The sequence below is a fragment of the Leopardus geoffroyi genome, chromosome B1 (assembly GCF_018350155.1).
Source record: "Leopardus geoffroyi isolate Oge1 chromosome B1, O.geoffroyi_Oge1_pat1.0, whole genome shotgun sequence".
Lineage (NCBI taxonomy): Eukaryota > Metazoa > Chordata > Mammalia > Carnivora > Felidae > Leopardus > Leopardus geoffroyi.
This window is the reverse complement of record NC_059327.1, coordinates 62,763,317-62,788,121: the sequence shown is the minus strand read 5'-3', so window position 1 is coordinate 62,788,121 and position 24,805 is coordinate 62,763,317. Positions and strand designations below refer to the sequence as shown.

General features: G+C 38.3%; 1 protein-coding gene and 1 pseudogene across 4 annotated transcripts in view; both read left to right on the top strand.

The window, feature by feature from the left end:
- The window catches only part of KLHL2 (kelch like family member 2), a 119,392-nt gene that overhangs the window by 74,788 nt on the left and 19,799 nt on the right, over nucleotides 1-24,805 (top strand). For all 4 annotated transcript variants that reach the window (XM_045463800.1, XM_045463785.1, XM_045463793.1 and 1 more), the window contains 3 exons: nucleotides 16,179-16,288; nucleotides 22,677-22,793; nucleotides 24,009-24,158. In XM_045463800.1, the coding sequence (XP_045319756.1) occupies nucleotides 16,179-16,288; nucleotides 22,677-22,793; nucleotides 24,009-24,158 (377 nt within the window). The remainder of the gene's footprint in view (nucleotides 1-16,178; nucleotides 16,289-22,676; nucleotides 22,794-24,008; nucleotides 24,159-24,805) is intronic.
- Nucleotides 8,178-10,696, top strand: LOC123583805 (annotated as a pseudogene).

The following is a 24,805-nucleotide window of genomic DNA, read 5'->3' as shown; positions in this document are numbered from 1 at the left end:
TACTTTTCAGTTTATTTCTCATTCTACTCTTGCTCTTAACCCTGTTATCTCTTTACATCCTGGGCCTGGATACCTGGGCTGCCCTCCACTTAGCCTTTGCACTGTGCTTGTACAGTGATCAAACTTTTCATATGCCCACCTGCTTTCATGTATGTTCCCTCTCCCTTTGTCTTAAATAAAACTTTGCTCCCTCCCTGCAAACCTGCATGTTGGGGGCAAACTTTTTTAGGAGACTACTCCCCCGACTCACCGGGAAGGTGGGTAAAGGGATACGACTTCAGACTGTTGTTCCGTTCCAGGCACCATCCTCGGTTCTGCACTGGCTGGCTGTCAGCCTACAGCATTCTCTCTGCAGCCTGTTTTCTCTCCAGGCCTGTGTCTACTTCTGTCTTTGACACCTAGATTGTTTCTTCCCTCTCTACTTCTTTTCTACTGCCATCAGCAAGTTCAAGATCTATATTGTTGACTTCCTTGAGACTCCTTCCTCATAGTTGCTTGTGACTGCCATCTTTCCTATATAAACCTACCTGCCACCTTAGAACACAATTCTGGGGCATGTTGAACCTTGCTGCTATTTGGAATGCCAAGGTCTCAACCTTTGTGCTGACTATATTCCTGCCTTTTCATACGTTTGTATTTCTTCATAAATCTGTGTGCTCTCTGATGCCAGTACCCCAGTAATCTTTTGGCTGTTCAACCTAGACTCAATGGTCAGTCATTTCAAAGCTACCCTCTTTATGCACCTAACTCCACCCAGACTGCTGGGGGTGATAAGCTCAGTGTGATGTAACCCCTGCTTACAAGGAGTTTATAGGCCACTAATATTCACTTACACACAGATTCACTATGTCCACATTTTGCCTTATTCTCTTGTAGAAGTAGTTCCTGTAACTTTTTTTTGTTTTGTTTTCCTTTCCAGTCAATTTGCTTTAGTCATTTGCTCACTCTTCTGTAATTTAGGCTAGGAATCACTGCTTGGGGTAAACATCTGTCAAAATAAGCCCATGATTTTGAAGCCTGCCTTTTTGAAAGAAACTTGTGTTGAGAGTGTTTTTTATTTTTTGTTTTTTTGTTTTTAATGTTTAATTTTAAGAGAGAGACACAGTGCAAGTAGGGAAGGGGCAGAGAGAGAGAGGGAGACACAGAATCCGAAGCAGGCTTCAGGCTCTGAGCCGTCAGGATAGAACCCAGTGTAGGACTCAAACTCACCAACCGAACCGTGAGATCATGACCTGAGCCGAAGTCTGATGCTTAACCGACTGAGCCACCTAGGCACCCAAGAGGGTGGTTTTAATTAATAGTATTACTAGCCTAGATTGTATGATATGCATTAAAGAATAGGTGCTGATTATTTGAGGGTCTATTGCAATGTTAATTTACTGCTACAGAAGATTCTTCCTTTGGAGAACTGTGAAAGAATTTGATGTACAGCACTTCTTGAATTCATGCCAAGTTAATTGATGCTTCTTACAAGAATTAATCATTTTTATATTTTTACATTCATTATGGTCCTCATTTGTGTCCTAGTAAACATGCAGTCTCTTCTGCTCTGCTTTGTTGATAGTTTTCTCATTGAGATGAGTTAGCTGTTTTTAGATATTACCAAAGCTATCTGTGTTAATGGAGCTGCTGGATATATATATGTAATTTTTTTTTCCCTAGAGACTAAATAGTATTCAGAATGAAAGAATCACAAGAGTATTAGCATTTATAGGAGCCTTAGCAGTTATCTGCTAAGATAACTTTTGTTTTATTAATTAGGAAGATGAAGACCAGAGAGACTTTTATTTTCCCAAAAATACTTTCTCTCTCAGGGATGAGCTGTTTGTGTGTTAAAATACTGTTGTTATCCATGCACTTACCTCACTTCTCAGATGGAATTCTGCACCAGATGGAATATAGAGAAATTATAGGAATTCTTCATGGCTTAATTTTGATCAACAAGGTGTTTGGTATTGAGAAATCAAACCTAAAGGGTACTTTGTGGCTTATCACTGTGTACAAAATGGAACAAGAAAAACTTTGGACATTTATTATCAATTTCATTGGACTTAATTTTGGATGAGAGACCAGAACTAATGAACCCAATAAACCTGGTGTAACAAATCCTATGGGTTGTCTTTATTTTTTTTTTTCAGAATTTTTTAAATTTAAATTTTGGTTAACATACAGTGTAATACTGGTTTCAGGAGTAGAAGTCAGTGATGCATCGCTTACATACAACACCCAGTGCTCATCACAATAAGTGCCCTCTGTATTGCCCATCACCCATCTAGCCCATCTCCCACCCACCTCCCTCCATCAACCTTCAGTTTGTTCTGTCATTAAGAGTCTCTTGTGATTTGTTTCCATCTCTTCTCTTCCCCTTCCCATGTTCTTCTATTTTGTTTCTTAACTTCCATATGACTGAAATCATATGATATTTGTCTTTCTCTGATTAACTTATTTCACTTAGCATGATACATTCTAGCTCCATCCACATTGTTGCAAGTGGCAAGATTTCATTTTTTTGATGACTGAGTAATATTCCATTGTATATATGCACATCTTTTTTTTTTTTTTTTAAGTTTATTTATTTTTAAGAGAGAGAATGCAAGCAGAGGAGGGGCAGAAAGAGGGGAAGAATCCCAAGAAGGCTTTGTACTGTGAGCACTGAGACCGAAGCGGGGCTTGAACTCACGAAACCATATGATCATGACCTGAGCTGAAATCAAGTGTCAGACACTTAACTGACTAAGCCACCCAGGTGCCCCAACACATCTTTATCCATTCATCAGTTGATGGATATTTGGGCTCTCTATATAATCTGGTTATTGTTGATAATGCTACTATAAACATCGGGGTGCATGTATCCCTTTGAATCTGTATTTTTGTCTTCTTTGGACAAATACCTAATAGTGCAATTGCTGTATCATAGGGTAGTCATTTCTTGATAAGTTTATTTTAGTTGCAGAAGGGAAGCAGACAGCAAAGTGCAGCTGTCCTGCCAAAGAGTGAAGAGAATCCTTACCAATAAGGAAGAATACATCTGTATATCCTATATGTACAATATATGTGTTTAATGTATATTGCATATTCATGGTGTAGTCTGTACTGCTGGGAATTATGCCCTACTGCAGTCGTGGGATTTTTTTTTAGAAAAAAGGAACTGATTGTTGAATGCCAGTTTAACTAGCTTGGTTTTACTCAGCAGCGGTGGTAAACTAGTAAGAGCAAGTTACTGAAGTCACAGTGAAAGCTCTGTGCTGTTAAACAAGAGTAATCTGTCAGCATGTCAGTGAAAGGATTGGAAACAATAGTTGAAGTTGGCAACAGAGAACCATGATAATGAAGATAGAGAGGAGGTGACTGAAGCAAGATTGGGGATGTGGAAACTAACCCTGGATGTGAGTAAAGGAAACACACTAAACTCTGACGTGATCTGCCCTTTAGCATTACATTTTAAATAAATATTTTGTGAGTGCATTTTAGTGTGTGCATATTTCCAGTTTGCAGTAGCTGTTAATTAGTACCTTACCTTGCTGAGGTGCAGCAAGCTGAATCAGAATTCATTCAGTGAAAAGAAAGAATTTCTTATCTTGGCTTAATGACAAGTATTAGGTTTGTATTAGCCAAACCAATCCAAAGATGTTAGGGTTTTAGTTGATAGTGTATTCAATAACAGTACTGTAACTGTGTCTGGGAAGATGTATGGTGATTATCTCATTCTGTTCTTCCCGGGTCGGACCGTATCTGTGAAATTGAGTTCATTTTCAGGTTACATATTTTGAGAGAGACTGACAAACCGAAGACCCCAAATGATATTATACAAGGAATGCTTGAAAGACTTAAGAGTTACAGACCTTGGGAGGGAAATTTGGGAGAATATAATGCTCTGTAAAAGTCTGAAGGAATTTCATGGGCAAGAGAGAGTAATCTTGTTCTGTGGCGGGCAGAGTTAAATCAGTGCTACAGAATCAGAGGGAAAAATATTTTAGTGCAACATAAAGCAGAACTTCCACTTACAGTCAGTGTTCAAGAATGGTGTGAATGCCTTGATGTCTGCTGATACCTGTGAACTATACCAGATATCCACTGAATATAAAAGTTTTAGAGATTACCCTGACATAATAAAAGTTGTGTCTGGGGACCTTTCAGATCCCTTACCCCACTAAATCTTATGATTTTCTATGGCATTACAGAGAAAGAATCAATAGGATTTGTGAAACAATTTATTTTCAGGTTTAAAGGGAGGAAGGGATGTACAAGGGGGAAAAGGGGAGTTCTTTAATGGCTATAGAGCTGCATATTTTCAAGATGAAAAAATTGTGGAGATCTGTTTCATAACAATCTAAGTGTACTTAAAACTACTGAACTGTATACTTAAACATGGTTAAGATGCTAAATTTTATGTTACATGTTTTACTGTAATAAAAAAGAGAGAAAAGGGAGTGAGGAATAAACTGAGATTTCATTTAGTCTTGGAATCAATGTGGGTAGGAGAGCCATTAAGACACAAAAGGAGTACAGGAGAGCAAGCAGGTGTTTGGAGGAAGGTACTGACCCTGTTTGAGGTGTAGGTGGGTCTTAGTCTTGATTGCTTAAGGGAGAATGAACAGTGAAATGCACTATCAATTTTAGAAGTTCTCCCACTGGGCAAGTTTATTAGCAATAAGCAAAGACAGCAGGCTAGTAGAAGACCTTGATTTATTTTGAGGAGATTATCAGACCTAGCCAAGAATCCAGCCAAGGAGTAGAAAAATGCACAATGATGAAAAATTAAGACAGTACAGCTCAAAGCAGGCCATTGTAAGTGGCCTAAAGTGGTGAATAAAGTGAGGGTTTTAGAGGACTGCTTATGTGTATTGCTGGGTACACAGTAAGGGGTGGATCTGTCTGTTTAAAAGAGCCATGATGGAGATCATGTGGAGACTAACAGCTGGAAATTCAAATATTGAGTTTGGGGAGAGAGGTTGGATCTGGGAGCAATCATACTGGAGTGCTAGTTAGAGATAACTGGGACACAAAAATGTGGATGAGATACTTAAGGGAGAAGAAGCAGAGAATGAAAAGAGGGCTCAGGGCAGTCAGAACTGTAAGTAATACCCAGTTTTAGGGAGCTGAAGGAGACAGACTGAGTGATCAGAAAGATTAGAGGGGCACCTGGCTGGCGCAGTTTGTAGAGCACGTGACTCTTGTTCTTGGGGTTATGAGTTCAGGCTTGAACTCACATGTTGGGTATAGAGATTACTTAAAAAAATAAAATCTTTTAAAAATTTTTTTCAAAAAAGTATTAATAGAATCCAAACTGGGAAAGAGTGACCTTAGGGTTAAACACTGTGCAGGGGTTGAGAAGTTTTAATCTCAAGAAAAGGACTTCCAAAGAACAAATTCAGGGGAAGAAGGATGGGCCAAAGGCTGTGTTACAACAGATAAAGACGTGAGTGTGAATCAAAATACAGAGGCTTCATTATTAAGATCTGCCCTAAAGAAGTTTGGCATAAAGGCCAGCAAAGTGGGGCAGTGGCCCAGGATGAGGAGGGTAAGCAATTGTTTTTTTCTTAGGACAGCATTTGTCCACTGAAGTCAAGACAGTAAAATACATCGATTGTCTATAGCAATGCTTTTATTTCTTATTGGGGAAGAAAACTAGGCCTAGTTTGGGAATATTTTGGGTTTTTTTTTTTTTGTTTTTGTTTTAAAAATTTTAATCATTAATGTTTTCATATGATTAAAAACCTTTTTTTTTTTTTTTTAAGTTTAATTTGAAAGAAAGAGCACAAGCAGGTGAGGGGCAGGGAGAGAGAGAGAGAGAGAAAATCTCAATCAGGCTCCACACTGTCAGTGCAGAGACTGATGCAGGGCTCAAACCCACACACTGCGGCATCATGCTGTGAGCCAAAATTAAGAGTCAGATGCTTAACCCACTGAGCCACCCAGGTGCCCCTGAAACATTTTTTTTTTTTATCACAGTGGCATAGGACATCCCTTGTTTTTGCCCCACCACCCCCAACAACAAATATTCTGTATCTATCCATGAACAAAGTGTTGCATATTTCCATTTGTTTTCATATTACTAATAATTAGGATCTTTTCATTTCAGCTTGCTGAACTCCTGTCAACATTTCTTTTTTTTAAAGTTTATTTATTTTTGGGAGAGGGAGAGAGAGAGAGAGAGAGAGAGAGAACGCACAATCGGAGGGTAGGGTGGGCAAAGAGAGAGAGAGAGACACAGAATCTGAAGCAGACTCTAGGCTCCGAGCTGTCAGCACAGAGCCTGATGCAAAGCTTTAACTCACGAACTACAAGATCATGACCTGAGTCAAAGTCGGACACTCAACTAACTGACTGAGCCACCCAGGCACCCCTATCAGCATTACTAAGGCAGGTCTAGTGATGTAGTGATGGTGAATTACCTTAGCTTTTTTATCTGGGAAAGTATTTCTCCTACATTTATGAAGGACAACTTTGCCAAATATTCTTGGTTGGCAGTTTTTTTGTGTTTGTTTTCTCTTAGCACCTTGAATAGATCATCCCACTCTCTCCTAGCCCATACGGTTTTTGCTGAGAAATCTCCTTGATAGCCTTATGGGAACTCCCTTGTGTGTTACAAGGGCCCCCCCCCTCCCTTTTTTGCTTTTAAGATTATCCTCAGAATCTCTAGCAGGGCTGAAGGAAGGTATTACTCCAGTAAAGATTGGAGGAGATGATTGCTACTTCAGCAGGGCTGAAGGAAGGTATTACTCCAGTAAAGATTGGAGGAGATGATTGCTACTTCAGATGTAAAGACAGCAGCACACAACGCCAAGAAGCATGAAAAATCAAGATAACGTGACACCGCCAAAAGATTATAGCAATCTTCCCATAACCAAACCCAAAAACATTGAGATCTGTGATTTTCCTGATAAAGAATTCAAAGTAGCTGTTTTTTTTTTTTTTTTTAATTTTTTTTTTCAACGTTTATTTATTTTTGGGACAGAGAGAGACAGAGCATGAATGGGGGAGGTGCAGGCAGAGAGAGAGGGAGACACAGAATCGGAAACAGGCTCCAGGCTCCGAGCCATCAGCCCAGAGCCCGACGCGGGGCTCGAACTCACGGACCGCGAGATCGTGACCTGGCTGAAGTCGGATGCTTAACCGACTGCGCCACCCAGGCGCCCCTATCAAAGTAGCTGTTTTAAGAAAACTCAATGAGCTACAAGAAAACACAGATAATTCAGTGATTTCAGGAAAACAATACATGAATAAAATGAAAAGTTTAACAAAAAGAAATCATAAAAAAAAGTTTTGGAGCTGAAGAATTCAGTGAATGAAATGAAAAATGCAGTGGAGAGCAACAACAACAGACTTGATCAAGCAGAAGAAAGAATCCATGAAATTGAAGACAGGAAGTTTGAAACTAGTCTGAGGAGAATAAGGGAAAAAGAATGCAAGAATACATGATCTATGAGAGACCATCAAAAGGACCAACTGGTGAATCACTGTAGTTGAGAAGGAGAAGAAAGGGAGAAGGGGCAGAAAGTTTATTTAAAGAAATAATGGCTGAGAACTACCCGAATCTGGATGAAGATTTGGATATTTAATTTAAGTTCACGAAGCTTTTGTAGGACACCAAACAAAATCAAAGAAATTTTCTTCAAGACACATTATAATAAAGCAGTCAAAAATCAAAGACAAATCAGTAATCAAAAACTCCCCAAAAGAAAAGTCCATGACCATATGGCTTCACTGATGAATGCTATCAAACATTTAAAGAATTAACACTAATCCTCCAATTCTTCCAAAACATAGAAGAGGAGGGAATATTCCCAAACTCATTTTGCAAGGGTTAAAACTACCAAAGCCAGATAAGGACATTATCTGAGAATACTGTCTGAGAATTTCATTGAGCCCAGGCATTCCTGTTCTTCCAGGCATTCTGAGGAAAGCCACCTGGGAAAGAGCCATAGTGAGCTCCTGATTGTCCTCTGGCTTTTTCCTTCCTCTGGGCGCTCTCATGTTCTTCCAGAGAATGAGAAAGCTGTAGCCCGATATCACTGATGAATATAGATGCAAAAGTTCCCATTGAAATATTAGCAAACTGATTTCAACAGCTCATTAGAAGAATCATACATCATGATCAAATGAGATTTATCCAGAGGATTCAAACATAGTTCAACATCTGCAAATCAATACATGTGGTACAACACATGAATAGAATGAAGGATAAAAATTATGTGATCATCTCAGATGCTGAAAAAGTATTTGACAAAATACAGCATCCTTCCATGAGACAAACTCTCAACAAATTAGGTATAGAAGGAGCATACCTTAATATATTAAACCTTAATATAGTAAAGGTCATGTATGACAAACACATAGCTAACATCATACTCAGCAGTGAAAGAGCGGAAAAGGTTTCCTTCAAGATCAGGAACAAGACAAGGATGCCCACTCTTACCACTTCTATTCACCATAGTACTGGAAGTCCTAGCCAAGCAATCAGGCAAGAGAGAGAAATAACAGGCATTGAATTGGAAATGAAGAAGTAAAATTGTCTTTGCAGATGATATGATCTCATATATATAGAAAATCCTAAGATTCCATCAAAAAAAAAAAACCTTAGAACTAATCAACAAATTCAGTGAAGTTATGTGATACAAAATCAACACGCAAACTTGACTTTCTGTATGCTAACAATGAAATATCTGAAAAACAGATAAACAATCTCGTTTGTAATAGCATCAAAAACAACAAAATACTTAGGAATAAATTTAACCAAAGAGGTGAAAGATCTGTACATTGAAAACTGCAAGACTTAGATGAAAAAAATTGAAAAAGATACAAATAAATGGAATGACATCCTGTGTTCATGAATCAGAAGAATTAATATTATCAAAATGTCCATACCATCCAAAGCTACCTATAGATTCAGTACAGTCCGTATCAGAATGCCAGTGGTATTGTTCAACAAATAGAAAAAAAAAATTCCTAAAAATATTATGGAATCACAAAGGACTCCAAATAGCCAAAGCAATCCTTCTTAAGAAAGAAGAACAGCTTCCTTCCACATGGTCATGCAGAGCTAGTACCCACACCTGGAATCAGCCACAACCTTAGTCGTGCCCACTGCCTGCCACCTTTGGACCATGGACCCCGCAAAGTGAGGAAGCTTTGGGGCCTTTGTGAAAATGTGTAAGCAGGACCCGAGGGTTCTACACACTGAGGAAATATGTTTTCCATGAGTGAGTGGAGCACCTGCTACCCATAAAACTAAATGAGAAGACCATAGCAAGGAAGAAAACACAGTGAGAAGGCAGAGAAAAACAAAGACAGATGAACCTTCAAGTGAGGAAAATGATCTAGAAATTGACAATGGTGGTGTGATTGAACCGGATACTGATGCCCCTCAAGAAATGGGGGATGAAAATATAGAGATAACTGAGGAAATGATGGATCAGGCAAATGATAGAACAGTGGCTGCCATTGATGCTCTGAATGATGGTGAACTACAGAAAGCCACTGACTTGTTCACAGATGGCATCAAGCTGAATCCTCGCTTGGCTGTTCTGTATGCCAAGAGAGCCAGTGTCTTCATCAAATTACAGAAGCCAAATGCTGCCATCCGAGACTGTGATAGAGCTATTGAAATAAATCCTGATTCAGCTCAGCCTTACAAGTGGTGAGGGAAAGCACCACAGACTTCTGGACTACATAATCTTGCCCTTACTTGTAAACTGGATTATGATGAAGATGCTAGTGCAATGCTAAAAGAAGTTCAACCAAGGGCCCAGAAACTTGCTGAATATCGAACAAAGTGTGAGCAAAAACTGAAAGAGCAAGAGATCAAAGAAAGAATAGAAAGGGTTAAGAAGGCTCTGGAAGAACATGAGAGAGCCCAGAGGGAGGAAGAAGCCAGAGGACAATCAGGAGCTCACTATGGCTCTTTCCCAGATAACTTTCTTCTTAATGCCAGGTAATTTTCCTCAAGGAATGCCTGGAATGGCAGGAATGCCTGGGCTCCATGAAATTCTCAATGACCCAGAAGCCATGCAATATCCAGAAGTTATGGTGGCCTTCCAGGATGTGGCCCAGAACCCAGCAAATATGTTTGGATATCAGAGCAACCCAAATGTTATGAATCTCATGGGTAAATCATCAGCCAAATTTGGAGGTCAGGCATAATGCCCTTCTGACAAATAAAGCCCTTGCTGAAGGAAAAGCAATGTAGACCACCTATTGGATGTTGCAATAATACAAACCCTGGAGGAGAAGGAGTCAGCGTCCCTCTGACCTTCTCATGGAGAAAGCTGGGGTGCTGTGAAGATAATCCCTACCCTTCTGCCTCGCATGCAACTGAAACATTTTACAGTGGCTTGCCATTAGGGGGTTCATTCAGATAATGATTTCCTACTGGGAATGACAAACTTTAAACACTTTTTCAACCTTAAAAATATTTTAAAACATATTAAAAGGGTGTGTTAACCCCTACATTTTTCTTTACTAATGATTTCAGTTTTTTCCCTTTGGGTTAATTGGGCAAGGAAGATACTTTTCAGTATGGAAGATTTACTGCTCAGCTTGAGTGAAATAGAGGTTTATTAGCAGGAGGCAAATATAACATTTAAATAGATGCAGTTTGAGTTGGATATATGATTACTGAGGCATTTTGACTTGTCTTTTTAAGTGCTTTATTTTTTAAACATGATTTATTTCAATAAAATCATTGGGACCACCAGTATTGCAGTAGGACCTGGGTAGGGGCCGGAAGTACTGGCAGAACAGCAGCAACCTTGCTCCTTTTATGTGGCGTTGCCCTTGTGCAGATGCATTTACGCTTACACTGGTGAGGGCATGATTTTTATTTTTTTATTTTTTATTTTTTATTTTTTTTTTTCCAATGTTTATTTATTTTTGGGACAGAGAGAGACAGCATGAACAGGGGAGGGTCAGAGAGAGAGGGAGACACAGAATCGGAAACAGGCTCCAGGCTCTGAGCCATCAACCCAGAGCCCGACGCGGGGCTCGAACTCACGGACCGCGAGATCGTGACCTGGCTGAAGTCGGACGCTTAACCGACTGCGCCACCCAGGCGCCCCAAGGGCATGATTTTTATAATGCTGCAGTAGGGTTGGATTTCTTAGTTGTGTTCTTGTCTGATACAGAAAATAAGTGTTTCACACTATTTCCACACAGGGGAATACTTTTCTTTTTAGATTTCTGTGTTTAGAATGACCTTTCCTGGTCAGAAAATGCCCATCTCTTTGTGTGCTTTCTACTTGTTGTCACCTCCCCTCCCCCGCTGCCCACCCTTACTCTTTTTTGGGGTTAAAAGTAGTCCTTTTTTTTGGTGGCATCATCACCGCTATCATCATTCACAGCATAATTATGCAAGCATAGGTAATGCTGGGTTTAATTTAATATGTAATACATATAGCGATTATGTAAGCAGTTGTAATTTCTTACTTGACCAAAAGATTTCATAGTTAAGTGTTAGGTTTCCCCCTCAGTGAAATGTTACCATATCAAAAGATGTTGGAAAGAGGGATTCCCTTTGTTTTTTTTTTTGTTTTTCAGTATATGAAATTTATTGTCAAATTGGTTTCCATACAACACCCAGTGCTCATCCCAAAAGGTGCCCTCCTCAATACCCATCACCCACCCTCCCCTCTCTCCCACCCCCCATCAACCCTCAGTTCTCAGTTTTTAAGAGTTTCTTATGCTTTGGCTCTCTAAGAGGGATTCCCTTTGGTGTTTAGTCTTCTACTTAGGAAATATCTGTTATAGTTGGAGTTTATCTTACATTATTCATCTTCATACTTTGGAGAGTGTGAGGTTTGAATTCATTGATATACATAGAAGGGAACCAAACTTGTGGTCCAGCATGAATTATAAAATTGATGAGTTCCATGGTTCTTCAATGTGGAGTTGATGGTATTATGAGTCATTGTGCTCCTATTCAGCTCTTAAATATTACACCATACCTCCGTCTCTCCTGTTTCTCCCTCCTTCTCCTCCAAGAATAAAGAAATGATAGATTTTCTGTTGCACATTTCACCTCTTACATTTATTAAGTCTAAGTCCAGGCGTGGTACCAGGAATTGCTAAGTTTCCTCCTATCTTTCAATTTAAAGTGCTGATGTTTAAAAACAGTTTCAAGGGATAAAAGCCTCTGTACTTTGCTTATTTGAAGAGACAGTGATAGGAGCAGTGAATAAAATTCCATGGAATACATTTCTGAAATAGCACATTTCTGAAGTCATAAGTAAGTTGATTCAGGTTCTCACCCTTTGCTGTGCACAAGCAGATAGAAATGCATCTGTTGTATAAGTGAGAAGAGGCTGTCTGCTAACATGCTTTTTAAACCCTTTAAAAATACTCAGCATATAAACTTGCATTTGGGCTTGTCAGTGTTTTTTGTTGTTGTTGTTAATGTGTGTTCTCTCTAAAAATTTCTAATGTGTGCTGTGAATAACTCAAGAAGACCAGTTCCTTTTGGGGTTCCTTATTTAATTTACTTAATTATATATTAGCTAAGTACATTCTAACATTTCAAATATTACCGTAAAGGGGTAAAAGTAAAATTTGTGGTCTTCTGAAAATGTGTCCTGTGCCTTTAATTTCCACAAATACGAAGTACCTTCATTTTCATAGAAACTCGGTATCATTTCTAAACCAGAAGTGTTTTTTTTTCTTATGCTAGCAATGCTGAAAGAAAGAAAAGTAAAGGAGTTTTTTTCTGCTTAAAAATATACAGTTATTGGATTTCTAGCTACATTAAAAATAAACTATGGTTTCAGACTGGAAAAAAAGAACAAAAATGGAGGCATCACACTTTCTCATTTCAAACTATATTACAAAAGTATAATAATCAAAAGAGGGCAGTACTGGCATAAAAATTGACATTTAGGCCAATGGAACAGAATTGAGAGCCCCAAAATAACATGGTCGATTAATCTATGACAAAGGAGGCAAGAATATACATTAGGGAAAAGATAGTCTTTTTGATAAATGGTGCTGGGAAAACTGGACAGTTACATGCAAAAGAGTGTAACTGGAATTTCATTAAGCCATACACAAAAGTAAACTCAAAATGGATTAAAGAACTAAATGTAAGGCCTGAAACCGTAAAACTCCTAAAAGAAAACATAAACAATAATCTCTTGACATCAGCTTTCACAACGTTTTTCTGGATATGTCTTCTCAGACAAGGAGAAACAAAAGCAAAAATGAAATACCAAAATTACATCAAACTAAAAACATTTACACAGTGAGAGAAACCATAAAAAAAAAAAAAAAAAAAAAAGAATGGCAACCTACAGAATGGGAGAAGATGTTGGCAAATACTGTATCCTATAAAGGGTTAATATGAAAAACATATAAAGAACTCATGGAACACCTGGGGGCTCAGTCAGTTAAATGTCTGACTTCTGACTGCAGCTCAGGTTATGATCTCGCAGTTTGTGAGTTCGAACCCAGTGTCAGGTTCTGTGTTGATGGTGCAGACCCTGCTTAGGATTCTCTCTCTTCCTCTCTCTCTGCCCCTCCCCTGCTTGCTTGCTGTCTCTCTCTTTTTCTCTCTCTGTCTCTCAAAATAAATAAATAAATAAAATAACTCCTACAACTCTGTAACAAAAAAACCAAATAATCTGTTTTAAAAATGGACAGAGGACCTGAATAGGCAGTTTTCCAAAGAAGGCATACAGATAGCCAACAGACACATAAAAAGGTGCTTGTTCAACATCACTAATCATCAGGGAAATACAAATCAAAACCATGAAGAGATATCGTCTCACACCGGTCACAATGACTAGTATTAAAAAAAAAAGAAATGAAACGCAAATGTTGGCAAGGATGTGGAGAAAAGGTGTTTTGAGTGCACGCTAGTGTGAATGTAAATAGTTGCAGCCACTGTGGAAAACAGTAGGGAGGTTTCTCAAAAATTAAAGATAGAAATGTTATTTGATCGAGTAATTCCACTGCTGGATATTTACCTAAAGAAAACGAACCACCAATTTGAAAAGATATATGCAACCTTAGGTTTATTGTGGCAAAACAAAACTATATGCCCCCCCCCCCCCGATGATTATTGCAGCACTATTTACAATAGCCAAGATATGGAAGTAGCCCAAGTATCTATTGATAGATGAATGGATAAAGAACAAGTAGTATATGGATACAATGAATGTGACTCAGCCATGGAAAAGAGTGAAATCTTGCCATTTGCAATAATATGGATGGACCTTTCTCAGACAGAGAAAAACAAAAACCATATGATTTCACTTAACATACAGAATCTAAAAAACACAAAATCCACACACATAAGTCTGGAAACAGTCGCTTGAATACAGAGAACAAACTGGTGGTTGCCAGAGGTAAAAAGATAGATGGATGGGTGAAATAGTTGAAGGGGATTAAGAGGTACAAACTTGCAGTTACAAAATAAATAAGTCAAAGGGATGAAAAGTTCAAATTGGAAATATACTCAGTAATAGTGTAATAACTGCATGATGACAGATGGTAACTATACTTTCCTTGGTGAGTACTGCATAATGTATAGAATTGTTGAATCACTGTTATACACCTGAAACTAATATTAATATTGTCAACTCTAATAAAAAATAAATTAAAAAGGTAAAATAAACTTTTTCCAACAGAAAAAAATTGTGTGTCAGATTTTTGTAAATCCACATCATTTTATAATTATCCTAGAGCTGCTTATCATTTTTAAAGTGATTTTGTAAGGAATCTTTTGTAAAGTGAATAGTTATAGGGTTTATGTAAATCCAGATTTTGAAGTGTTTCTGAAAGGGAAGCCACCTAATCGTTTCTGTGGTATGTTGAAATACATTTGAGATAAGTATTTCACCTAAGGAAGCCTTTTAACAAAATTACTATTAGAATATGGCTAATTGTGAAGACCTAGAAAATACCTAGGTTTACCTTAGAACTTAGGGATTATAATACACTTAAGAGCTATATTATTAAATCCTTACTCTCTACTGTGCCACAATGCTAGGTGCTTAGTTCATTTAATCCTCACAGCAGTCTTATTACGTAAGGTATTATTATTCTCCTTTTATAGATGAGGAAACCAAGGCTTAGAGAAATGACATAACTTGCCCAAGGTTTTCCAAGTTACTACGTGACAGAGCTCTGATTTAACCTTGGTGTGTCTGACTCCAAAGTGCCACATTTCCTTGTGAGCTCATGTCTTATAAATGAGAGCTGGAGTTTCAGGAAAGGTTACTTTGTAGATGATTTATTCTTAAAGTTGTAAAGTCATTGATTATACTAATAGTTTTTTTTGCCCCCTTTGGAGAAGTGGGAATATTTTATCATTGAAATCAAAGAAAGGTTTTTTTAGTATTTTAAGAATTACTAATTTTACTAGTTTTTGGAAAGGGGTTGAAAGTAAAAAATAGTGTGATTTCATCCCCAGATAAACTGCCATAGAATCCAGAGTTATCTATATTATAAATCAATTCTGTTTTTTATTTTTATTTTTTTCAACGTTTATTTATTTTTGGGACAGAGAGAGACAGAGCATGAACGGGGGAGGGGCAGAGAGAGAGGGAGACACAGAATCAGAAACAGGCTCCAGGCTCTGAGCCATCAGCCCAGAGCCCGACGCGGGGCTCGAACTCACGGACCGCGAGATCGTGACCTGGCTGAAGTCTGACGCTTAACCGACTGCGCCACCCAGGCGCCCCTCAATTCTGTTTTTTAAATGATGGTCATATATTCAAACTGGCATTTAAAATTTCTTTGTTTAAAGTTTTCAAGTAAAGCAGGTTTCCATCCTTCCTCCATTATGTTCTGGAACCCTCTAATGTTTTACATAATACATTCAAATGTGTTAGTATATAATGCCATATATTTTTCTGATTTATGTAATCAAAAGGTTTTACTGATTTAAATACTGGTAGTCTTATTACTGTGTAAGGAATACATGTTTAAAATACCAACATAAAACACAAGTGATTCAGCTGAGTATGTGATAAGGCAGCCTTTCTGCTCATGCTTCTGCTTTGTTATTCAAGTAGAGACCACTTCCCCAGGTGAGTTTGTTTGGGCTTTGTTAGTTCTTGCTTTGAGGAAGTAAGTTGTTCTTCTCATTCCTAGGTTAGATTTAGGAAAACCTCTTCTTTTTTAAAGCAGCTTGAAGCTGGATAATAGAATGTTGATGTTAATGGATTTTATTTTTAACCTCCAAACAGAGCAGCATTTTGCAGATGTTGTCCTTAGTGAAGAATTTCTCAATCTTGGCATTGAACAAGTGTGCAGCTTAATCTCAAGCGACAAACTTACCATTTCTTCAGAAGAGAAGGTAAGGAAAAAATTTTTTTCCTAGTATATAGTGATGTAATATTTTTCCTTTCTTTATTTCACTTTGCTTTGTAACTTTGTAATCCTATATGCGTAGTGATAGCCAGTGACCTTTGATCTGTAAGGTATTAAAAACTCAGTCAACTTGTTGATTATCTGTGCAAATTGGTGTGTTTCTTCACTCCATAGGAAATTCCCTAAATTGCTAGACATTAGAGTTTTGTACTTGACCCCACAGCAAGTGCTTGAACACATTAAACTGAAATAAGCCCTTATGGGTGCTAGGTTTCTTCCCACAGCTAGATGTCTGTAAAAATTGTGATCTAAATGCAGTATTTCTCAGACCAAAGTAATTTCACCATCATGTGTGTTGGTGGAAGTTACCAGGGCTAATAAAGTTCAGTTTAGCTTGTTCTAGACTGAACATTCGTGACCATGCTCTTTAGACTGATCTCCTACTACTTATACTCTGCCCGTCCCAGTGCTTCCCTCCTCCCTTCCAGAGCACTGTGCAACTGCTTTGTCTGGTTGTAGCCCCCCATCTCTCCACATTTTGAGCTACCTATGTCAGCCACCTGTACCTTTCCTATTGATGAAGAATCTTCTCTTAGTGAGTTTTATTCTTTGGATAGGTGTTGTATCCTATGGGAATCAGGGCACAAAAGCTTGTGAACATACTGAGTTTGAAGGAAGTGAAACTTTCTTTCTTTCGATGCTTCACATTTAAAACGTTTTTTAAAGGGGTGCCTAGGGGCTCAGTCAGTTGAGCATCTGACTTCAGCTCAGGTCATGATCTCACGGATTGTGAGTTCAAGCCCTCCACTGGGCTCTGTGCTGACAGCTCAGAGCCTGGAGCCTGCTTCTGATTCTGTGTCCCTCTCTTGCTCTGCCTCCCTACCGCTCATGCTCTGTCTCTCTCTCTCTCAAGAATAAATAAAACATTAAAAAAAAATTTAACTTTTTTTTTAATGTTTTAGTTATTTATTTTGAGAGAGAGAGCACACGCGCACGAGCAGGGGAGGGGCAGAGAGAGGGAGAGAGAGAATTCCAAGCAGACTCCGCACTGTCAGTGCAGAGTCTGATGCAGGATTCAAACTCTCGAACTGTGAGACTATGACCTGAGCTGAAATCAAGAGTCAGGTGCTTAACAAACTCAGCCACCCAGGCGCCCCCCTTGATGCTTTACATTTAAAATTGTATGAAATTTAGCTTTATTCCTCAAGGATATTCATCCTGCCTGGGCACAAAAAGACGTATTTACTATACCATATGAAAAAACATGCAGTAAATGGTTGTTAGATGTATAATCCTAGCACTTTAGAAATACAGGGGAGAGGAAAACATCACTATTCAGACGCATACAGAAGCATATTGAGTGCCTACTTTGTACCAGACACTATCACGGAGTCCCAGATACGGCAATACTAACAAAATAGAACTCTTTACTCCACTGGAGGGACAACCAGCGGGGTAAATGGATGACTACAGAATGCTGTAGAGGGTACTTAGGAACATTACATCATTCCAGGGATGGGAGCAAGATCAGCTTGTTCTCAAAGTTATGATCCAAGTTTTTAAAAATGTTTATGAGTTTTCTAGGGAAGTCGGGATGGGTGGGAATGGGAAGGGCATTCCAGGAAGAGGTACAATACATAAATGTAAAAAAGGCATGAAAGAATAATTGTATTAGGTTGGTTCTTTGTGATTAGAGTTTGGAATATGTATGGCAGAATGCTGGGAGATAAGATGGGAAGATGACATAAAATATCTTCTCAGCCGTATTAAAGAAACTTGACGTCATCCTTGCAACAAAAAGCCTTTAAAGGGTTTTAAATGGTAGGAGAATGCCATGGTAATACCTATATTATAGAAATGTCGTGAAGGTTGTTTTGATTTTCCACTGCTATATAACAAGACACTGCAAAGTGTAGTGACACAAAACAATAACCATTTTATTATGCTCACAATTCTGTGGGCAGAATTCATTCAGGGCATATAGGAACAGTCTGTAGTGTCTGGGGCTTCAGCTGGCTTGGCTTGAGTATCTGGAGATACCAGCATGATACCAAATTAGCTGTATAGCTGGGGTTTCAGTCCATCTGGACATCCATCCAGAATATCCACGATGGCTTCTTCATTCACTTATCTGGCTCCTGGGCTGAAGTTTGGTTGGTATCTCCCTTTCCTCTGACCTCTTTCTCCCTCCCCTTCCCTACCCTCCTTCTCTGTGGCTAGCTTGGGTTCCTCATAGCATGGTGATTGATTTTAAGTAATCAGACTTATTATTATTTTTTTTTAATGTTTATTTATTTTGAGAAAGAGAGAGAGCATTAGTCAACAGGGGAGGGACAGGGAGAGAGGGAGAGGGAGAATTCCGAGCAGACTCCATGCTGTCCGTGCAGAGTCTGACATGGGGCTTGAACTCAAAGGACTATGAGATCATGACCTGAGCTGAAATCAAGAGTTGGCTACTTAACCGACTGAGCCATCCAGGTGCCCCTCAAGTAATCAGACTTCTTACATGACATCTGGCTTCCCCTGAAATGAGCATTTCAAGAGACCATAATGAAAGAGAAAAGCTTCCTATGACCCAGCTTGAGAAGTCACACAGTGCTGCATCTGCAATATATATATATATATATATATATATATATATATATTTGGTTACACAGGGACAGCTTAGATTCCCTGTGGGAGGTTTACTGCATAAGATGTGGATACTGAGAGATGTGCTTTATTAGGGGACCAGTTTGGAGACCACCTGTCACAGTGGTGATATGCCGAGTGAACAAAACCCCAGAAATGGGGTGAGGGACAGATAGGATGTTGAAGTCAAACCAGTGAGTAGTTGGATCTGATTCAGGATGGTAGAAACAGGTGAAGAGAAAGCAGAGCTGAGAAATAGTAGATAGAATTTACAGGATCCTCTATTTCTAGCAGCCAACACATAGAGGTACTTGGTAGGTGCTTGCTGACCGAATGAATTAAGGAGGCATGTTCATTATAATGTAGATTATTTTTAATTTCTCGCTCTTTTCCTGTATCAAAATAAATATTTTTTGTTCCTGGTAATCAACTTAACTATCATCATCAAGCATTTTCTATACAACACTTTAAAAATTATTGATTATGTGTTCATCAGTCTGGAAGGAAGTTATGTAGTCAATTATTGTCTTCATATTAACTTATTAGCTTTCTCATAGGTATATGTTGTTAGTTTGTAATGACCTTATTTCATTTTTTGAAAAAATTCCAATATTAGATTTTAATATATTCCATTGTGAGAAAAGAAAGTTCATCTATTTTGCAGACCCTCAGTTTAGAAGTGTATGGTCCACATCTATTTGTAAATCTAAAGAAACGCCAAAAATAGTTGTTTATAAGGGTATACGATTTTCATCCCACAACATCACTTTGCTTTAATATTTTGGGTGCTTTATTCCAAAGAGACTTGAAATTTATTTTTTTAATTTAGTTTTTAATTTACATCCAAATTAGTTAGCATATAGTGCAACAATGATTTCAGGAGTAGATTCCTTAATGCCCCTTACCCATTTAGCCCATCCTCCCCCTCCAACAACCTCTCCACAGTAACCCTTTGTTTGTTCTCTATATTTAAGAGTCTCTTATATTTTGTCCCCCTCCCTGTTTTTATATTATTTTTGCTTCCCTTCCCTTATGTTCATCTGTTTTGTATCTTAAATTCCTCATATGAATGAAGCCTTATGATATTTGTCTTTCTGTGACTAATTTTGCTTAGCATAATACCCTCTAGTTCCATCCATGTAGTTACAAATGGCAAAATTTCATTCTTTTTGATTGCCGAGTAATACTCCATAGTATATATATACCACATCTTCTTTATCCATTCATCCATCGATGGACATGTGGGCTCTTTCCAAACTTTTGACTACTGTCAATAGCACTGCTATAAACATTGGGGTGCATGTGCCCCTTCAAAACAGCATACCTGTATCCCTTGGAAAAATACCTAGTAGTGCAATTGCTGGGTCATAGGGTAGTTCTATTTTTAATTTTTTGAGGAACCCCCATACTGTTTTCCAGAGTGCCTATACCAGTTTGCATTCCCACCAGCAGTGCAAAAGAGATCCTCTTTCTCAGCATCCTTGCCAACATCTGTCATTGCCTCAGTTGTTAAATATTTGCCATTCTGACAGGTGTGAGGTGGTATCTCATTGTTTTGATTTGTATTTTCCTGATGAAGAGTGATGTTGAGCATTTCTTCATGTGTCAGTTGGGCATCTGGATGTCTTCTTTGGAGAAGTGTCTATTCATGTCTTTTACACATGTCTTCACTGGATTATTTGTTTTGTGGGTATTGAGTTTGATAAATTCTTTATAGAGTTTGGATGCTAACCCTTTATCTGATATGTCATTTGCAAATATCTTCTCCCATCCTGTCGGTTGGTTGCCTTTTAGTTATTGCTGATTGTTTCCTTTGCTGTGCAGAAGCTTTTTATTTTGACGAGGTCCCAATAGTTCATTTTTGCTTTTGTTTCCCTTGCCTCCGGAGACATGTTGAGTAAGAAGTTCCTGTGGCCAAGGTCAAAGAGGTTTTGCCTGCTCTCTCCTTGAGGGTTTTGATGGCTTCCTATTTTATGTTTGGGTATTTCATCCATTTTGAGTTTATTTTTGTGTATGGTGGAAGAAAGTGGTCCAGGTTCATTCTTCTGCATGTCGCTGTCCAGTTTTCCCAGTACCATTTGCTGAAGAGACAGTCTTTATTTCATTGGATATTCTTTCCTGCTTTGTCAAAGATTAGTTGGCCATACGTTTGTGGGTCCATTTCTGGGTTTTCTATTCTGTTCCATTGATCTGAGTGTGTTTTTATGCCAGTACCCTACTGACTTGATGATTACAGCTTCGTAATACATCTTGAAGGATTGTGATGCCTCCAGCTTTGGTTTTCTTTTTCAAGATTGCTTTGGCTATTCGGGGTCTTTTCTGGTTCCATTGAAATGTTAGGATTGTTTGTTCTAGCTCTGTGAAGAATGCTGATGTTATTTTGATAGGAATTGCAAGAGACTTGAGATTTAAATCAAGTAAATAGAACCAAATTCAATTTAGAAAAGTCATCAACAGTGAATTAGATCACGTATCATCTGATTATCACAGCTACCACTTAAGTTCAAGAAAATTAGATAATGTACTTGGTTAAGTGCTTAGTTAATACCAAATGAAAAATACTAGATACATAAAAGTACTAAAAGTACTTACAACATTAATAATAGAACTACCATGTGATCCAACAATGCCACTTCTGGGTATATAGCCAAAGAAAATGAAAACAGAATCTTGAAGAGACATCTGCACTTGCATGTGCATTGATTTATTGCAGCATTATTCATAATAGCCAAGATTTGGAAACAGCCTATTGTCCCTCAGTGGATGAATGCATAAGGAAGTATCACACACACACACATATACAGGAATATTATTCAACCATGAGAAAAGAGGAAATACTGCCATTTGTTTATTTTTTTGAAAAAGAGACAGAGCATGAGTGGGGGAGGAGCAGAGAGAGAGGGAGACACAGAATAGGAAGCAGGCTCCAGGCTCTGAGCCGTCAGCACAGAGCCCGATGCGGGGCTCGAACTCACAAACTGTGAGATCATGACCTGAGCTGAAGCCGGACACTCAACCGACTGAGCCACCCAGGCGCCCCAAAATACTGCCATTTGTGACAACATGAGAAAAGAGGAAATACTGCCATTTGTGACAACATGTGTGGACCTTGAAGGCATTATGCTAATTGAAATAAGACAGAGAAAGACAAATACTGTATGGTATCATTTATATGTGGAATCTAAATAAACTGAACTCACAGAAACATAGTAGAGTGGTGGTAAATGGGGTTGAGGATGAGAGACATGGGGAGATGTTGGTCAAAGAGGTACAAACTTCTCGTTATAAGATGAATAAGTTCTGGAGAATGTATAGTATGGTGATTATAGTTAATAAAACTGCATTATATACTTGAAAGTTGCTAAGAGAATAGATCTTGAATGTTCACACCACAAAAAAAGAAGTAATTATGTGACATGATGGAGGGGTTAGCTAGAGCTTTGATGGCAATCATTTCACAATGTAGAAGTCTATCAATGAACACTTTAAACTTATACAATGTTATCTGTCAACTATATTTCAGTAAAGCAGGGGAAAAAAAGTACTTCTGTCAAATGAAAAAAAAAAAAGAAATAGATTGGATAACTTTTTAAGTACTGAGCCACCCAGGTGCCCCTGAGCCATGTATTAAACTTGAATGTCTTAGCAAGAATTGTATATAAAATGTAATTTCATCATACTTTATTCAGATGCCTTGGTACATAACTCATTACTTATTTTCTTTTCCCCACATTTTCTGCAAGGTATTTGAAGCAGTAATAGCTTGGGTAAACCATGACAAGGATGTAAGGCAGGAATTTATGGCACGGCTGATGGAACATGTGCGGTTACCTTTGCTTCCTCGGGAATATTTAGTTCAGGTAAAAGCATATTCACAACACCTGAATACACATAGCACTTTGTCACTGGGCTGACAGCATGGAGATCTCTGTTACACGGTGATAACACCTGCAGAATGCAGACCACAGGGCGCAGGACAGAGAATGATAAAGGCACCTGCAGTCCTCGGCAGCTGCTCCTTTACTTAGACCACTCCCCATTCTTGGAAATTTACTTCTCCCCACTTCTGATGTGGGCAAGCAGATACTAGAACTTATTGAGGCAGTATTTATGGTCATTTACACATAAATAAATGCACTTGTGGCTCTGTGTTCCTGCTCTGCATCTTCTGTGCTTTCCCTTTGATAGCTTCTTCTGATTGCCCTGCAGAAATGGAGTTTTGACATGCGACCCAAATACCATTGAATTCGACTTCATAGTATTATAGTGGCATGCACTGGGTTTCTGTCTTTGTTTCTAAGGTGAGGAAAACCAGCCTATTTGAAATAAGTAGAAATAAATGGATCTTTAGCAGTCTATGAACAACTTTGAATTTATTTTTTTATTATTAGTATCCTACTTGGAACATTTCAACATTTTTATAATTGGAGCCATCCAAGGAAACCTTCTTTATTAAGAGATTCAATCTGAGCATTTTAGGATTTCTTGAAGCCTCATTATTTATTGTGATCTGTATAATCATTGATACTCCACTATTAAGAAAATGAACAGAAAAACCTGTCCTGCATTTGAGGTCAGGAATAGCAGGTACAAGATTTAGTTGTGGTGTAGGCACATTGTTATAGAATATTTTGAGTACCTCTTCTGGATATTTTATTTGCCTTTTTGTGTTTGAAAAATTGTCTTTAGCTTATTAGTATTGCCTACTCTACCTGAAGAACTCATTGTCTAAATTCTTTTCTTACTCTTTGGCTTGATGTTTAAAGATAAGAAATAGGCAAATATAGTATGATCTAAAGGTTATTCTGTAGCCGATGTTGAGGTATATAATTTTGATTGTAGTTCTTCTCTTTGTTGCATACGTATGTTTTTCTCTGCACACCAGATACTTGAGCATTTTTGGGCTTCATTTATTTTTCTCTTGGTGATATTTATAAACGTTCCTTTGTAAGGGAAAGACTGAACCAGAGAGGATAGTTACTGCTTTTTTCCCCTCTTCTTTACTCTGTTGCTTTGTCTGTTTTATCATGAAATAGTTGTTCCCCTCATGGGGTGTGTCTTCTCTCTTCTTACAGAGGGTTGAAGAGGAGGCATTGGTCAAGAATAGCAGTGCCTGCAAAGATTACCTCATTGAAGCTATGAAGTATCATTTGCTGCCGACAGAGCAGCGTATATTAATGAAGAGTGTCCGGACCCGACTGAGGACACCCATGAACCTTCCCAAAGTAGGATCTATTGTTCACACTTATTATTTCATCTGAAAGGCCCATAGTGAGGCTGTTAATACTTTTACTCGTCTGAATTTTTATGTGCCTGGGAATTCACTGTAGTGTATATAACTCAACTTCCCTGTTGGGTTTGTCTGTAGAGGGTGGGATTGTTTGGTTCGTTTAATCTTTATAAACTGCATGATGTCACTGTTCTGGAACAGAAGGCAACTGATCTTTTTCCCTTCTGAGTCTCATTAGCTTCAGTTAGAGTGGAAAGGAAAATCAGAGTAGGTAAAAAGATTTCTCTGGAAGCTGTGTATATAGATAATAATTGAAAACCAAGTAGTTTTGCAGAATTACATATTAGAGTTAAAGCTGATGAATAGCCTGTTCAGTACATTTCCTTCCTATTCCCTGTTGTATACTCTTTGATGGTGCACTCACACTTCCTATGTAGCCATCAGTGCAAGGTGCACCATATGTCCTCCCAGATCTCCAGTGTTCATATTTCCCTTGTGTCAAGGTTCATATTCTACCTTTATCTTTTTAGTTGAAGCCATGTATGTTTCACTGATTTAATTTTCCTTTCAGAAAAACCCCTCATTTCTGTCTCTGTTTGCAATTTCTTGTACTCATTTTTCATCTTCACAGTACTGGAAGAC